This window comes from Drosophila grimshawi, unplaced genomic scaffold (genome assembly GCF_018153295.1).
Source record: "Drosophila grimshawi isolate 15287-2541.00 unplaced genomic scaffold, ASM1815329v1 contig_311, whole genome shotgun sequence".
NCBI classification, from domain to species: domain Eukaryota; kingdom Metazoa; phylum Arthropoda; class Insecta; order Diptera; family Drosophilidae; genus Drosophila; species Drosophila grimshawi.
In genome coordinates, this window is record NW_025063098.1 from 9,475,350 (window position 1) to 9,494,228 (window position 18,879).

At 34.6% G+C, this 18,879-nt stretch overlaps 1 protein-coding gene across 3 annotated transcripts in view; it reads left to right on the forward strand.

Moving 5' to 3' along the window:
* The first annotated feature begins 243 nt into the window (after window positions 1-243).
* LOC6563299 (tyrosine-protein kinase Fer) overlaps window positions 244-18,879 on the forward strand; it is a 36,970-nt gene continuing 18,334 nt past the window's right edge. For 2 of the 3 annotated variants that reach the window (XM_032736817.2, XM_032736818.2), the window contains exons 1-3: window positions 249-375; window positions 1,881-2,202; window positions 5,778-5,965. In XM_032736817.2, the coding sequence (XP_032592708.1) occupies window positions 2,007-2,202; window positions 5,778-5,965 (384 nt within the window). In that variant the 5' untranslated portion in view covers window positions 249-375; window positions 1,881-2,006. Of the gene's footprint in view, window positions 376-1,880; window positions 2,203-5,777; window positions 5,966-18,879 lie in introns of all 3 variants that reach the window. The other variant, XM_001989842.3, reaches the window with a different exon arrangement.

An 18,879-nucleotide genomic window follows, 5' to 3' on the forward strand; every position in this document is an offset into this window, starting at 1 on the left:
AATACAAATTTGGGTGAGAAAAGGCTAAAAAGACAACACTGGCGAGTACAACTGAAGTACATTGAGCTTGCCAAGAGCTCTTTCAGTTGTTTAGAATTTGTTTATTGGGTAGCGCATAACCGGTTCTCCCGATGTCTCTCGATGCTCATTCGCCGCATCGCATAGCGACACGAGCGACTGTTTTACGGCTTGTCATCATCGTCTCTGTCGGTCGGCGCTCAGTTCGCGCTGAGCATTCGAAGAAAACGGTTCGATTCGGTTCGGTTCGGCAAGTTGAGGCTTGCCATAGTTTTGATTTGTGTGCGGCATCTGGCATCTGTTGAGAACTGGCCATGTGAGGGCGAAGCATCTTACGATACGCAACTTGTCTCCATGGTAACCGTCGCGTCCGCTCCGCATTCAACAGTTTGATAAAGCATCCATAAACGTTCTATTTATTTATGTTTATGTTGATATATAATATACATTTATATACAGATATATATAGTACATAGTGAATCGACGAAGTTTTGCGCGCTGAAATTTGTGTGTGTTTTCAAATGAGCTCATAAAACGAATGCGAAAGCAGATCTTAGTACATTATAAACATTTTGCAAGCTTATCCTAATGAATATTGCTTCTCTATATAATATTAACTTGTAACGGTGCTTTTGTGTAGACACGTTCTTCTGCTGCTGCTGTTGCGCTTCTTGTTGTTATTATTTAGCTGTAAGTGCAGATGTTCCCCATCACAGTTGAAGTTGTTGTGGCTCTGACTCTGAGTCTGGCTCTGGCTATGGCTGTTATTGTTGCTGTTACTGTCTAACCCGTTTATGTTTTAGTTGACTTGGTAACTCCAATACGTGTGTATGTGTGTGTGTGTGTATGTGTATGTTAGAGGAGTCGAGCAACACGCACAGACAAGCAAACAAACAATACATCAAACTGTTGTTCTGGCGCTGCAAGCGCACTCTTGTCATAGTGGTAGTAGTAGTATCTATCAGTATCAGCGGACCAGTATCTGTGTGTATCCGTAAGATTCCTTATTATTGACGACTGCCTCACAAGTCGACGCTTTATTTTTGTTTGCCTGCAACAGCGAGCCGGGAAAAACACGTTTACCTCTCTCTCTCTCTCTCTCTCTCTCTCTCTCTTTTTCTCTCTCTTTCTCTGCAGCGAAAAGAGTAACAACTTCAAGTAACAACGCAATTGCGGCAAAAACTCTCAAGAAAAGTTGAACTGAACCGAACCGTTTCAGCAGCCAAGAAAAAAAAATTATAATAGAAAGAATTAATATACAAATTAAGACCCAATTTTAAATGACATTTAATCGATGCAAATTTATGTCTAAAAAGCTCTAATTAAAAAAATAACAAGATATAAATATGGAATTTTCGTTGCCAGCAGCGTTTATAATGATGTCGTTAATCATCAAGAGGCGAGCTGTGTATTAAGCAAATGCCGCGGCAAGTGCAAAACAGTGTGTTAAGCATGCCAATGGCAGCTACTGCATGTGAAAGTTAATTTTGGCTGCGAGCATATCCAAATACGCACAAATACAAATACATGCAACCAACAGATATGTATCGCAGAGTGTGTGACAAAAATATTTAAGGCCCCAGTGGCAGTCAACAAAAAAAAAAAGAAAAAAAATAAAGAAAAAAATAATGCGTCGCAAAGACGCCGGAGTGCGATCAAACGGCAAAGTGTCAAAAAGAGAGTGGAAATAAGCCGCACATGCTTATGGCCATAAATATTGGCATGCAACAAGTGTTTGCCATATGTCTGTGCTTTTTTTTTCACAGTAGTAGTAGTGTGTGTGTGTATTCGTGTGTGTTGTGTTGTATTGCGTTGCGCAATTCTCTCAAGTGAAGTTTTTTTTACTGCTGTTTCATTTTTAGCCTGACCCGTGCAATATATAAGCATGCAATTGTGACTCATTGGCAAAAATACAAAAAATAAGAAGAAAAGAAAAACAACAACAATTATAAATTTCGCGAATTTTAAAAATAATACACACAGCCAAAATGGGCTTCTCATCGGCCCTGCAGGGCCGCGCCGCGCACGAGGCGCTGATCGTGCGCCAGGATGCGGAACTGCGTCTCATGGACACCATGAAGCGCTCCATCCAGATGAAGGCCAAATGCGACAAGGAGTACGCAATCGCAATGGCAGCCGTCGCTCAACAGGGACTGAAAATCGATCGGGCTGATGAAATGCAAGGTAAGTCAAGTAATTTTCTATATATTTTCTTATTTATTTATTCAAAGTGAACAGAAAAAAGTGCAAAACTTGAAAAAAAAAAAATTGGTTTTAAATAATAATAATTTAAAATTAAAATTAAGGTTAAAGATATAACTTAGAGTCTGTGGATAATCATAGTTAAAAAACCTCTAATGGGGAATACATAAATGAAAGATATGAAAATTAAATTACAATAAATTAACTCAATCAAAAGGAATGTCTAATTCAATATATATTACATTCTGTATAATATAAGAAAATTCTTGAAATTTATTTGAAATTATAATCTTCAACATTTGATGGCGCCCAGGTCGCAAAACATTTTAAAATAGATTCAAATATTTATTAAATGGAGCATTCCATTTTTGTAGTTTGCATATAGAAAATTCTAATTTTAATTGCTCGAGTTCTTCAAAAATACTGATATCTTTACTCAGAATACTCAAAATGAATTTCTACTTTTATCAAGCACATCAATTCTTGTAATGATTATTTTATACTTCAAAAAATTTCCACAAATCAAAGCGATAAGTATTCTTTTTTGTTGTACTTCAATTTAGAAGATGAGTACCTGGAAAGACAAGTCTATATGCATATACGCGTGCATGTAGCACTCATGTTTTTTTTACCTATTAACAATTCAATTTTGCTGTGTAGCTGCAGCTGATAAGCTAATTGAACGTTTAATAGTATCGCTCGTTTAATAGTAGTCGAATCTCTTATCAGTGTATTGAATCGCAAATATGTAAATTCCGATTAATTAGCCCCAAAACTTGTACAACTCAATAAAGATTGGATTTGATATATAATAATTACGGAATACTAAAAGGAAAATGTTTAGTTTTTTAATTAAAATATTCCCATCTGAATAATTGAAACTATTTATAAAATTATTTTTTTTTAATTTACACACTTCATTAATGAAATTTAATAAATTACTAATAAATGTTAACTATTTATTAGATATTTATATAGATAATCTATTTAATTGAACGAAAAAAATGATTGTAATTAGAATTGTTTTGATGAAGATTCGATGACATTCAGTCATACACCATTTGTTGGGTGTTGGAAAGCATTTGAAGTCGATAAGATTGTCGAATAATTGCATAGTTAATTTATAAATTGCGCAATTTATCAGAACCTCAGATATTCTTATGATGTGTTTCATTTGTTGTAAGCAGATGTTTATAGCATTCTTCGTCAAATGCAGACGCAAATGTGGCAATTTTTTTTTTCCAAGCCACAGCACTCTTCTATGTCATACTTAAACGTTTTGGAATTTACGCTGAGCTGTCTGGCCGCAGATTGTTGTGCATTACTCACGTGTGTGGGGTCCGGATTTAAGCCGGACCCGGCTGTTGCACAGACGAACGGACAGACAGCCAATCGCCATTAGTCACAAGAGTCGGCTGTCGATAAGCCCGCAAGTGATGCGCCAAAAAGCTTTCACTTTCTCTGGCTGCCGGCCAGTGGTTGGGGCAGGGGCAGGGGCACGGACTCGGGTTAGGGACTAGGGGAATATTCACTGACCATCATTGCGACGCCGACTGGTCACTCAACTCGATTCCAAGTTGCAAGCTCAAAGTGCGCGACATTTAATGGGATATAAATGATTGTTGATATTGCTGTTCAAATTGCTGTTGTTGTTGTTGTTGTTGTTGCTGCTGCTTCCACTTTTGTTTGGTGTGAATTTGACAGCTTGCAGCTAATGTTCATTGTATTTAAGCAGATGCCACCCTCACAATCGCGTGACTTGATCGCATTTCAATTTCAAACTATAAAAAGACGTGTAAAATATATTTCAGATGGTTTTAGATAATGGCCAGACGAGCACATTATTTTAAATTGCCTGCCTGTGTGGCATGGCCAGGACCCGAAGAGACTACACTCAAAAAAATAATACATAAATATATATATATATATATATATATATATATATATATTTATATACATATATATATTTAATATATGAATTATATGATATGTAATTTAGATGAAGTTAATAGACATGCGCAGTTTTCTTTTTCACTAGAAGGACACGGAAGAAGGCAAGCCTGTTTTGTGATCCAAATTGGTCGATCTTGGTTCGTATTTTCGTCTTCTTTAGTGCGATTAATGTTACTAGACTATTGGCAAGGATGGCGATATATCAAGTTTATTATAATCTTGCCTTATGCTAATATTATATTCAATAAAATGTTTCTTAAAATCTGTGGATTTGAGCCCACTGGAAATAAAATCAAATAAAAATTAAAAATAATTAATAACTGACTCTAGTAAACAAATACTGAATTATAAACTGTGAAATTATCAACTTTTCAAAATGGGCTTTAAATAAATAATAAATCTGAATATCTTACTTAAAAATAACACATTTTATTATTCTGATTATTATTTATTGATACACTTAAAATATATTTATCGTATTTAAAAAATTAAATATAAATAAATACTAGAATTTTAAAAATTTTATATTCCATATTTAGATATGTTGGAATTTATAAATTCCATATATTTTTTTTTTTGAGTGGATAAATAAATAATAGAATATGTAATTTATAATTTTCGTATAGATTTTTTTTTAGTACATAGACACACAAATGTGTGTATCTATTATTATGTGCACATGCTATGTTTATACGTTTGTATCTCAAAGATGCAGCCTCAAAGCTTGCCAACTAAGCTCATCAAACTGTCGACAGAGTGCAGCTGCTTTTACTCTGGCTCCTTTCGACATGCACCTACAAACCTACAAACAAACATACAAAAATGGATACTCGTATATTCTCGTAAATAAATAATTGCCATAATTTTCCGTGTCAGTTTGGCTTGCCAAACGGTTTTCGGTTGCGGCTGCTCTCCTTGCTACTGGACCGGCTGGGTGCGAATGCAAAAAGAAAAAAACCAAAACAACACGAAAGCCATATTATTTAGTGCACTTTATCTGTTTGTCTGTTTGATAGTGCCACAAACTGCTGCTGCCTGTAAATTGTTTTATTTTTATATTTATTTGCCGTTTTCAGCCACTTTAGCTACGTTTTTGTTGGCCTGCTTAAAGTTGCTTTTCACCTTGACCATGAACTTGCAGCCCGATTTGAATCCGGCCGCCGTGATAATTAGACCGAGAAAAGTCAAGCAGCAACAACGAAACAATATAGCAAATTTGTAGTTTAACTGAAAACTTAACGAAGCACATCATATTGACGCTCTCGACAAGTAATTTGTTTTAATTTTGTTTATAATTAGCCGAGTTTTGCTTCACTATTACCGGATTATATAATGCTTTAATAATATATCAAAGCGTAATATTCACAACAATAATAATAACAATAACAAAACTGGCTCCTATGCAATTTTTGCCTGGCACGCTCAAAATGATTCATTTAAGTCAGTTTTTGATTTTTACTCAGCTACCAAATGAGCTGATTAGAATATGTCATTGGATCTGTTATGAATCACAAGACAAAAATAAGCAAATTCTGATTACACCAAAAAAATGTTTTCTGTATTTACTTATTTAAATTATTTTTTATTTGCTTGACTCATTTTAGGCAGTCTTATCACTAAATCCTGGCGATCATATATGGACGAGTTGGATCAACAGGCCAAACAGTTCAAGTTTAATGCCGAGCAGCTCGAGGTTATCTGCGACAAGCTGGCCCATCTCTCACAGGACAAACGGAAGGCACGCAAGGCCTACCAGGAGGAGCATGCCAAAATTGCAGCACGCCTCAATCATGTAAGTAGCTCTAAAGAACCATTTATTTTATTTTTTTTCTTTAAGTTATGATATAATCCACAATATAAAATACGTGTTATAAACATCATGTGAGCTAATTATCTCTCCGGGCTTATTCGAAGTAAAATATAAACTTTGCAACTCAACATATCAATTTATTTTTCTTGGAAGCTTTGTCCAATTTATCAAATTTTATGTTTCTTAAAACTTGAATTTAATTTATTCCCAGAGATTATTATCGATTATCGGAATATAAATAAATACCCAATAGAAAGCTTGAAGTCGTCGTAAATATAAGGTCTTAGAATCTATAATTTATTGTAATTAAAAAAACGAGTGAACTGCATTAAATTATTTAATTAAATGTACATATATAATTTTTTTCTTTTGAAATATGCCATTGAGTTAAACGGAAACAAATTAAAAATTTAAAAAGACAATACTTATACACGTAACTTGTACGCCAATTAATTTAAAGACAAATCCAAATCACTGAACGAACTGATGCGCACTTGTCTGTTGCCGCTTATTTGATTCTTTTTCATTTGTCAGCTTATTGATGTTGATTTTTATTGTGTTGGTCATTCCTTTGAAAAGCTACAATCAAAATAAACATAATAGGCTTGTATATAATATATACAAGTGTGTATATAAATATCTATAAAGATATATATATATTCACAATTTCTATATATATATATATATATATATATTGATAAGCGTCAAACGAGGCAGACAACAAGCTGTTGATATGTAAGCAGCTTAAGCGACTGTAGCAGTCATTGTGCTAGAGTGAGAAATGGTCCGGGCGAGCGAGAAAGAGAGAGATAGAAAGAGAGAGAGAGAGAGAGCACGCCAAATGCTTTTGTTATGCTATATAGAATAAAGTGAATAACAAGAAATGTTGATTTATGATCATTGCGACAACAAGTTTATTAACCCAACGTGACTACTACAAAGACGTCAGGTCAACTATTACAGTAGCCATAGAAATTAACATATATGTATTTATCTTGTGTCTGTTTATAGCCCATGGACAAATGTTGCCAAATATGGCCGCTTAAATTTCCACGCCGATGGCCCAGTAAAATTATTTATTATTTTTCGCCACGCTGCAAATATTTATTTGAAACGGTTTAATGCCTTCCCGACGCCTTGATCAAATGCAAACAAATTTCCATTTGCCATAATTTTGAATGCCGGCATGTTGTATTATATGGCATCAAATTATATTTGCATTGCACTAAATGCATATGAGAAAACCAAATAATGTTACTACGCAGTATGAAATTGAACAAGTACTATATAAAAGCCCAGTGAAAATCGGTACAACAGTTTGTTCTGACTGATAGGTAATTGGTATAGCTTTTTTTTCCAGTGAACACAAGCTCATTTTCAACACTAATTTTCTTTCGGAAATTCACACACGTGTGTAGTATATTGAGTGGAAATTAAACTTACTCCGCGCGACAAGAAAATAGGTGAAATACTGATACGTCAAACAAATAGAAAACATTTTGTATTGACAAAGAGGGGAAGTCGTTATAATTACAGAAAAAGCATCAACACTGCACAAACCGTTGTTACAAATTGTAACTTACAACATTTCCTCCCAACTTGATAGAAAGAAATTAAAATAAACTCAGTCAATTGACAATTTAGCGAAGAAGCAATAAAAGTTACGAAACGACTGCCAGCAGCCACAAAAAGTAAAGCAAATTTTCAAGCGAAATTCCGGGCAAGAAGTCAAGTAAAAGATGATTTTTTGTTCAGACAGCAAGTTTCCTCCACTCAGCTTCGGTTTTTTTTTGCTCCATTGGACTTTGACTTGGAATATTTGCGCAATGCATTGAGCACATCAATAACAAAAACTACAACTTTAATTATTGTACAAACAAACAGAGGGGTAATTGTTGCGGCTGTAATATTAATAAGTCGCTTGAAATGGGAACGAGTTCGGTGCCAGAGCATTTGGCTTCCAAATATCTCCCTCTCCCTGCATATCTCACATTTTCCAATTGAGCAACCAATCCATTAAATGCCAGATCAAAGAGTAAAAATTAAAAATATTAACGAACGAAGCGCCTTTGTGTCAGTAAATAAGGATAATTCTCAGAGAATACAATTAATTATTGTCCTTACTTAAGCTAAACAACAAATAACTGCTTTTTCTGACTGATTGAGTGACCGAACGTGTCAGAAAATAAGAATAATTCTCGGAGAATATTATAACATTCTCATCATTATTTAATCTTTAAAAAAATAGATTTCTGACAGTTTGACTGACTGATAAATTATATTAGTACGTAAGAGAGCATTAAGACAAATTCGATTTTTAAAAATTCATTCGCCAAGCCAGGAAAATAGAAAGCTTGTGAAAATATTATTTATATTTGTTTTCTAATATTTTTTATTTATTTTTTATCCGCTTGTCTCTGTGCTCATTATTAAAGATCTATTTGACAAATTATGAAAGAACTATTGTCTGTGAATTGTCTTGCTTTGTGAAAATTACATTTTAAATTGAGTAAAACACATATCTATCTTTTTTTTTAATCATTTCTCGTATAAATAGCAGCATGTTAATAAATAAAGCTTAGGTTTTGGGTTTTTGTAACCAATACACCATCAAATTGATTAGATAGTGAAAGAATTTAATTTATATGTCTCATATACAGTCAAAAACTATTTTCCCCGCTTAAGCACTCTAAAGATAAAAGTAAGAGTCACATAATGAACGAGCTACGTCTTACCTAAAAAAAAACATAGTTTATGAGCCGTGTTTTACTATAAAAATATTTTTATTAGCTTTTCCTGCTATACGAGTTGAAGAACTTAAAAAAAAAAATGCTATAGAAATAAAACGAAAATACTTAGAGAAAGATTAGTTAAAATGAACTATTTAGCACTGAGGGCTGTCAACCCTCTTGCCGAAAGTGGCACTTATCAAAGTGCATTGACAAATGCTTGACAAAACATTAGCCCAACTGCCTCTGACTCGGTTATTAATCGACAACACTTTGGCGGCGCCAACAACAGCAGCCGCCCACACACACACACACACACACACACACACACACTGACACACATTTAGCTAACGGATATGAAATTGGTTGAATGTATCTTGTTTCTTTTGGTTTGTCAAATACTCGGGGCGAGTGTATCTCACAGTTCGGAACAAAACGAGTGAATCGAACCAAATGAAAACCAAAACGTATTACAGCGGTCTACATAGACGACAAACTGGGATTTGACTTCCGGGTGGGTTTCCACCGACTTTGCACACACACACACACACATATATTCTTTGCTGGGGCTTCACATTTTTTTATTGATAGACCGCAGAAAGCAAACAATGTTCTTATACTGACAGCATTGAGGCGTTGCGCACTCATATTAATTACAATAGTTTCAATTCAAATATCTTTATAAAAAAAACACACATACACTCGGAAAAAACCCGTGGCGAGTGTGCATATGTATGTATGTCTGTATATACATATGTATGTGTATGCAACAGCATCAGCAGCAGTGCGCCTTTGGTATGCCAGATAAGACGATAAGATATGGCGAGTGGGTAAACAACAACAACACAGCACAATCATAACAACAATAACCACTTCAGTTGGACGTGCGAATGCAGCAAAGCCATATAATTATATGTATATATCTACAACTGGTCCCAGTCGGCTGGCCACTTAAAGATACATAGAAACAAGTACACATCTACTTTAAGCGAATTATGGCAAAATAGAGCACTATTGAGTCAAGCAGACTTGATTAAAATTCTATATACAAGTTGACTTGTATACAACTCAAGGCAGTCACATTCTTATACGGGGGATACCAAAACGAGGGTTGCTGCCCTTCTATGAATATACAAAAATAATATAAAATGAAAGCTCCCCTATTAGCAGCCGACAAAGCGACTCTTCCCCTCTCCGTCGACACTTAAGCACGAATGCACAAAAAACCCTCAACAAAACATTTAATTGAGCTGCATTGACCCCTACTCAAAGTTCTCTTAACCATAATTGGCAGCCAGCCTGATATTTATAGCTTTATTACTTAAAGTATGTATGGTGAGTACATTTATATATACTCGATCAGGACGACAAGATACTTGGATGCATCTGTGCTTCTATTTGTAAGCAAGCTTTAATGTGAATTGAAAAGTTGTTGCTACACTCAGAACATAAATCTGAAGGTTGTATTTTTCAATTTTTCTACAATTTTGACAAAAATTTGTCCAATTTCCCAAATGTTTTTTATATGTTTAGCTTTTCGTTTAGATAGTTCACAGGATTTTTTTTTTTTAATATTAGGAAATTATTTCTAAAAACCAGAAAATCTTTGCAATTTTTCGGCAAGATTTTTTTGTGGTCAACTGGAAAGCTGCTGCTAACTATTTGCTAATTTTATTCCAATCAAGTGTATTAAATTTAAGCAAATGTGATTATATCACTAATATAGATTCTTTTCACATAATTTCGTCGCTTTTTCTTTAAATGACTGAACTACACTGCTTACAAAAGGAATTCAGTTACTTATAGTGATTTTAAATTATTGTGTGGCACGCTTAAGCAGGGCTGGAAAAGTTTCTTGACATTGCGACAAAAACGGCATGGATTGCAACATCAAAATGAACAGCAATAGCAACAGCAACAGCAACAGTCACAAAATAAGGGGCACATACTGTTGCTTGAGCACACCAACTCATAGATACTTTTGTATCTGTTTTCTTCAGTTAGTCACTGCCATAAGTTTCATACATGCAGAGCCAGTGATTTTATCTGTATGGCGGCTGCAGCTGCCAACTCGCAACGAGTGGCACACAGCATAAAAATTAGAGCTGATATTTGTTGACAACAAACATGTGGCCATGTTGCTCTTGTTGTTGTTGCTGCTGCTGCTGTTATTGGCTGCGATGTTGTTGCTGTTCTTGTCGTTGCAAACGTCGTGCAAAGATTGTTTGTTGGGTCGCGTGCGGCAACATAACAACAACTCATAGATACTAACAACACTCAGAGAAAAAATGTGAGTACGTTGCGGTCGGGTGTAATCGGCTGCGAAATACTCTGATACCATAATTTATACCACCTGATAACAGATGCCACAGAACAGGGTGGCAGGAGGTTCCTAGTGCGCGTATTATAGATGTCGATCTTTGAAGGACATCGCCAACAACCTACAAACCAAATTTGATGACTAAAGCTTTAAAATTGTAGGAGATATATGGCTTTATCTATTTGCGATTATCGATTCTATCGATTATCTAACCTCCTAGTGAATGTAGCACTCAAATTTTGACACTTTGTCTGTCCCGGGCACAGATCAGTATATTTTCCAAGTTTTAAATCTCTATCTCAAAGGGTGTCGGAAAAAGTTGCGTTCATACAGACTGACTAGCGGACAGACAGCATGACAGACATTGCACAGAACCAATATACTATGAACCCTTCGTTAACAGAGAATAAAAATACGACCTAGAAATTCATAAATTACCATACTTTTGGTACAAGTTTTTTTTGAACTCACCGGTTTTCTTTTTATTACTGGGAATTTTTTGAAAGTGAATTTGCCAACATGCACGATTTTATGGTTCTAAAAACCAGGGTTATCATTTAAAGCTTTCATTTTTTGTTTTTAAAAACACAAGGTAAATTTTTTAGAATTTACCAATAAAATGTTTTTTCTGAATTTTAGAATAGCAGTTTCGAAAGATCTAAAAATGTTCAGATAAATATTAATTATAATATACTTAAAATGCTTTGACGACTTCGAAGTTATTAAAAACCCGTTTCTTTGAGTGTATTCACTGGACAAATAAATTGTTGTCCAAAAACGAAATTTTGCGGCGTCATGGTGTGCAATGTCCTACGGTCGCCAAGGGTGGAAACATCCAGCAAAGATGCGAAGGACATTTCGGTGGGGGTTGCTCGCATAATTGCAATATAATGGCATGGATCGACATTGGCCAACGCCAGCCAGTTTGCAAGTTCCGCCATCAATTCAAGCCAAGTCTGCAGCATTTGCAGTTGAGCAACTTTCATTTTGGGTCTGTCCTCTGTTTGCGGAACTATTAACTGCCAGCCAAGTCGAGGCTTATCGCCAGCCACGTCTACGTCATCGTCGCCCGTACCCGGAGCTCGGTGTCGGAGGGAGTGTTGGAGTCAAAGTTAGGCGACACAATTGCAATCACAACTTTGCATTGTGTGCGAAATGGTGGCGCCCCATGTGCGTGTTTGCCAAAGCCAACGATGCCAACGACAACTATATACGACCAGTAGGATGATGATGATTACTTCCGTCATCCGGCAGTCGACTGCACTACGATTTCCAGCGCTGCTCAAATTTTCCGCTTTAACTTGACTGCAAAGTGTAATCAGCGCTCAAAATCGAAAAGAAAAACAAGTGAAAAAGTCTCAACTGTCGAGGCAAAGTCGACGCAGCTGACCAAAAACTATTGGCCATTATGGACCATGTCAAGGCAAAAATTGTGCACAACAATGCAAATGACATGCAACATGCACGCTGATGAATGTTTATTGGCGTGTCAAGCAAAATTGTATAGACATGTTATAGAATGGTCTAGACACGAGTGGTCGACTACATTATTCCCTTTATTTAAAGAAAACAATATTTTATTTATATGGAAATTCATTTCATCTTCGATCTAAAGAAAAACAATGAAAATTTAAAATTAACATTTTGGTTTCATTGATCTGCAGATCTCAACAGATCTGCAAAAATAATGGTATTGTTACATTGAGCATTTTTCAGCGATTAATAATGTAACTTATTCTAACTTATATTCAAACGCCTATAATCTGAAGAAAAACCAACAGAAAAATTCAAATTAATGTTTATTTAACTAATTTGTTGTATGCATTTTAGACGCATCAAATTTAAAGTAAAATCACAATTAAAAAAATCAATTAAAATATAATAATATATAAATATAAATGGGTGATGTAAGAATATGGCATTTCACTGTAACTTATTCGAAAATATTTTATATATTGTTAATTTTAAATTAAACTTGTATCTTCTTCTGATTTGTAATCATAATCAGACTAGTGATAAAATATAAATAGAAGCCATAAAATACATTGTTTTATTTTAGCCTGAAATACGTAAAAATAAATATAAATATATATACATAAATACATATATCTCTGTACAAGGTTTCAAGTATCCCAATAGACGTGCGTCTTTGATATTCATTCTCCCTTTTAGCTTTTATTATTAGCATTATGAAACAAAACAAATTACTAACAATAATGCATACACATAATAATTACTTTTTCTTATATATACATATATAAATACTGTTTGTTCCTTACTTTACCAAGTTCTTCAAACAAGAGTCTTTTCTTGAATTTTTCGTAAATAAATTATAGGTAAATAGCATTAATTAGGTTTGTGGATCTTACTTTCCTGTTGCTGCCGTTGTTTATGGCAAAGGTGCGGGTCGATTTTGGTTTTTCTAGCCCGTTTTGAGCGTTGTGTGTGCTGTGCAAATTATCCGGGGCTGCCCCTGGGTCTGGTTGGATCGCCCACGCTGGCAATCTACAAAGCCAAATATTTACACACATATGTTGTGCATTTATTTATAAACAAAATGTTGTTTGTATTTCGTAGATCGCTAAATGACGACAAGTTCGCTTAAATTACTGCCAATTTTCCAAGAAAATAAAATAAATACGTATACATTAATATCTGTATAGTATCTGATAGATACACATTGTACAAGAATGTATACATATGTTTTCATTATACGCTTCACAGTTATGCATTTGATACAGAATGCGTGTCGAAGACTGCTTCCAAATTGAGTTATTGCCGAGCTGACAACGGGAAAATCTAAAAAAAAAAAAATATGCGGTGAATGTGGTGAAAGTCCTTAGACCCATCGGCCAATGAAGGGTCAAACAGGACTTCCGTGCGGACATTTTGGTCTTTCGGCCCGTTGCAGACAGATCGACTGACTGACTGGCAGACTGACATGCTGCGCACGTGAGAAACGACAAAAATGAGCCACTGTGTCCGGAGCAGGGTTGATAGCCCAACGGACATACATTAGACAGTAGACTGGAGTCAGGACACAGGCCATCGGACATGCCGAGAGAGCCCACATCCATCGCAACGCATAAAAGTCACTCCAGCAGCTACACTCGAACAAATTCTAATAATGCCAAAAATGCCGACGCCGGCTGTGACAACAACAGCAGTAACACGAGTGATGGATTATGAGATACCCTGCTTAAAATACATTCGTAGTTACTTTGTGTATGCACTCAAAAAATGAATAATTATTAAACATTCATTTTTTAAGACTTCTCATTAAATGTTCATAAATATTAAGGTGATTTTCGCAATTTCAGGGCGCCTTTCGAAATGTATACAAACATACAAAATTAGTGAAATATATTGAATTTTGTATATATACTATTCTATTCTATTTTTTTTTTTTACCTTTAGCGTTTAAAATCGTCAATATATGAGGAAAAATCGAAAATAGGTTCTTATTGATTTAAGAAAAACAAATAGGAGGTTTGATAGCTTTTAGAGACGATGAGAGATGGTCAAATAAACAGCTATCACCATGCAAAGATTGACTTGACTGTTGATGCTAATAAAGAATACATATGGTTTATGGGGTTGGGGATGCTTTCTACTGCTTGTCACATGTGCAAAACTTCAGCATACCCTCTCAGGCCATTTTTACTGGGTGCAGGAACATCAGCTTCTGCGGTTGCTCCGGCCGTGAGCAATTTGTTGAACCCAAAATGCAGCCAAGTGCCAACAATTTCGTAGTACAGCCCTTCTGGTCGACATCGTGTGCTCGCGCCATGTGGTCCCATTTGACCCTCGGCAGCGACTCCAGTCCAGTTTGGTACAGCAACGAAATTGCAGTTGCCATTTATGGACAAATGTAAAAATGTACATTTGTGGGGGCCGTGTGTTCTGTATGCTATGCTGATTTAGCTGGCATCCTTTTCGATTAAACTAATGGAGGACATAACTCAACAGTCGCCACCTAGTATGGCATCCACTTTAATTAATTTGAATGTATAGATATCATTCCAACACACCAAATTTAAAGCATCCACAGCTATGCAGGCCCAGACTCTGGCAGACTGGGGCTGGGTTGACTTGGGATGTCTGCCAGGCATCGGCGACGCGGCGGCTATTAACGGGGCGCATTATTGTTTGTAATTCCCGTCAAATTGCCGAGCTAAAACCAAAACGGTGGGCGGGGCACAATCAACCAGAATACCAACTTTTGCAGACGCGCCCCCAAAGAACGACGCCAGCTTTCCTTGCTGAAATACCCATAGACTCCATACACCCTTGTCAAAATGTTCCTTACCAATTTGCAGGTCTGTGAAATTATTTTCATGACGATAACGTCGCGACGTCTTTCAACCACCTCATTGCTCATACGCAGCGTTGGCCGCGTGAATTCTTATTCCCTTTTGTGAGAACAACAAGTGAAACACGGAGACGCCGAGGCAAAATATTATTATGTTCGTTTTTTTTGACGGCAAGCATTCGGCAAATGGTGGAAAATTGAAAATCAACAAGATATTGGCCATGACAAAGGGGGTAGGATGAAAATAAAAAAGAAGACGACCTGATTCTGCGTAAAATGTGTTTTGCTAATTTGGATCGCAGCCAAAATGAAAAGAAATATACAATTGAAACTTAAATGCCGCTAGAAAATGTGTGTTTAACTACAGTGAGCATTCGATAAATCAAATTGATTTTAAAGTAAAAAAAGTTGTAAAGAACTCAACTTGAAAATAAACAAATAATTATGGAATATTTTAGATCAACCAAGTAATTAATGAAAGTATGAAAATGACACACACCCATGCTTATTATTCACTGTTTCTCTAATCTTATTATATCTTATTTAATTTATTGGAAACACTTACGCCTTAAATATAAGACATAAGCTAGGAAAAATATCCATATAAACGAAATATAAATTCACAAATATGAAAAGGAAGCAAGAACAAATCAAAATCAGGCTCATAGGTTAGATATAAATTTCGATGTTGAAAAAAAATATTTATGTTTTTGAAAATCGAGAAAAGCTAGCAAGAAATAGTAATTATCTGCCTTATAAATTGTATACAAATTTGTATTTTATTATTTATATTCTATTATAAATAAATTTATATTTTATTCGCAAGAAAAGATTATTTCGCAACGCATATTGCTTAAAAAAGTTGGCTGTCTGTTGTTTTTTTGTCCAAAATAAGATCATCATTCAAAATATACCAATTATTTCTGTTTTTTCTGTTCCATTATACACAATTGAAATTTTCTTGTTTATGTATTAATTCTGCAGAAAATCGATGTTTTTCGTTATTGATTTTGTCTGTTTGAATGTTCTTGTTGCTTGCAACATTGAAATTGATGCACTTAAGTAATTTAAGCATATTGCATCAGCATCATTATCAGCTTTTGAGCGAACACATTGCGAGTCTTGCTAACTGTTAAAATAGGCAAATTACGTATGCACCATGTGCACCGTGTGCGCCGCGACATGTTTTTAGTTTGTGCCGTTAACAAATTGTATTTGGCACAAGTGCAGCCGTTAACGGCGACAGCTGCAAATGTATCTAGCAACAGCAACAGCAACAAATTGATAGAGCCACCCGATTGTTTGTTTTAATTTTATATCAAAAGAAATCGAAAATATTTTATAGCTGCCACTAAAAATAAGAATGGCGCAGTGCAGCCAACGAGCTGAACACAAAAAGAAAAGCGGCTACAAATGCTACTCGGCAGCTCAACATTTGCCTATTAATTATGACTCACGAATCAAATATCAGATCACAAATTTAAATATGCCCATACCAAATGCCAACCAACCAAAAAAGTAAAAATATTTATATATATATATATATATATGTAAAACAAAAGTCAAGCAAATTCCGCTGACCATTTAAAGCCGTTGATTTTGTTGTCATAGCAACACTGTCGGTGGCGCTTTGGAAACCACAAAAGTGTGGGCGTGGGTCATGTTATTGGCGCAGGCGACCCCGACCTCACAATATGACAGCGTTTCTCTCAATCGACGTGCATACAATATATACATACAAATGTCAATCAATCGATTTCTTTTACATTTCCACCTTAAGCGCAACTGCAGCTCAAAAGGACAACACATTTTTATTTGTTTGTGCTCATTAAAATGAACGTAAGCGGCGAGCAAAGAGGCTCACAACAGAAACCCCATCGCGAAGGTAACGAATATGAGCAGCGAAGACTGAAAATGACAGCACAGCAAACTGCAGCAAAACAATTTGGTTCTTATGCCAATACTGAGAATAAGACCAAAAAGACAGAGACAAATTGATACAAGACCAATAACAGCAATATGATGCAAAGAAAAAAAGCGCATTGTTCTAGAAGTGATTGTAAGCGGGGCAGCTTGTAAAATTGATGACACTTCTCAATTCAATATCAAAGACTACAGGCATAGTCTTTGGCAATATGTTGTAGAATCAATGAGCATCTTAACTTTCTGATCCCAGCTGTAAGTTTGTAAATTGTCTTTTGGTGTGGGGCGATTGAGGTCAGCAAAGATACATTTCATCATATACTATATGTAAGTACTATATACACTCAGAAAAAAGCGTGTTGTAAGATTTTGAAAATCACGGAAAAACTTATATTTATTCTATTTTTCGGAAAATTGTTGCTTAATAATAGAAAATATCTCTAAAAATGAAAACCTTCTTTTTAGAATAAATCTCAAAATCTCTCAATTAAAATTCTGAAAATATTAAACTCTATCTCTAATTTTATAAAAGAGTTAAGTTGTTGTCTGCCTTAGAGTCATTAACTCTTTATCTATCTTAAACTATCAAAAATGTTTGCAAATCTTAAAATACAAATGTTTAATAATAATAATAATAATAATAATAATAATAATAATAATAATAATAATAATAATAATAATAATAATAATAATAATAATAATAATAATAATATTAATAATAATAATAATAATAATAATATTAATAATAATAATAATAATAATAATAATAATAATAATAATAATAATAATAATAATAATAATAATAATAATAATTAAAGTGACAAGCAAAATAATATTAGATTTCTATTTACAAATTTAAAAAAAAGAAAACTATCTGGAAATTAGACATTAGCGACTTTTTCTTAGTGTATGATGTATGAATTTTTCTGGTAAAGTCCACATTGTGTCAATTAAGCCATGAATGTTCAATGTTCAATGTTCAATGTATGGGTTACGCATAGATGTGTTAATTGATCAACTGAAATTCAGTGGAAACTGCACACAAAAATTAAATTCATCAATGGAAAATGAGTCAGTTGACCTAAATAATTAGTTGTTAAAGACATTTACTCACTAAACATTTACATACAGGTACAAATTCATGCCTTATTTTTATGAATTTCTCAGCACAAAGCTGTCGAAATAATCATTTTTCTCTGCACTGCAAAGATTAAATAATCTAAATGATTACAATTTCAATTAAGCTTCACATAGCTACGAGTAATCTGATATTTAGGCTATTAAATTCGTGCGCAGAACTGAACCATAATCAACTCTATTTCATTATTAATTAGATTTAATTGGCACAACACATGTGTACTTTATGCAGGAACCAAAAATTTATTTGTATAGCTTTTAAAGCTTCTAATTTGTTATTTCGGCGCCAAATTAGTTTAGTGGTGAAAACCACATTGTTCATTAGGGAATAATAAAAATATAAATGAAATCAAAGTTCGCTTAACAAACAACTCATTTTTATGTGCCTTTTAGCTTAACTTAATAAAATTCATCCTAGACATATTTATGCCTGTTTGTACTTTTTGCTGTTTATCTGCCAGTCGAGCATACGCGA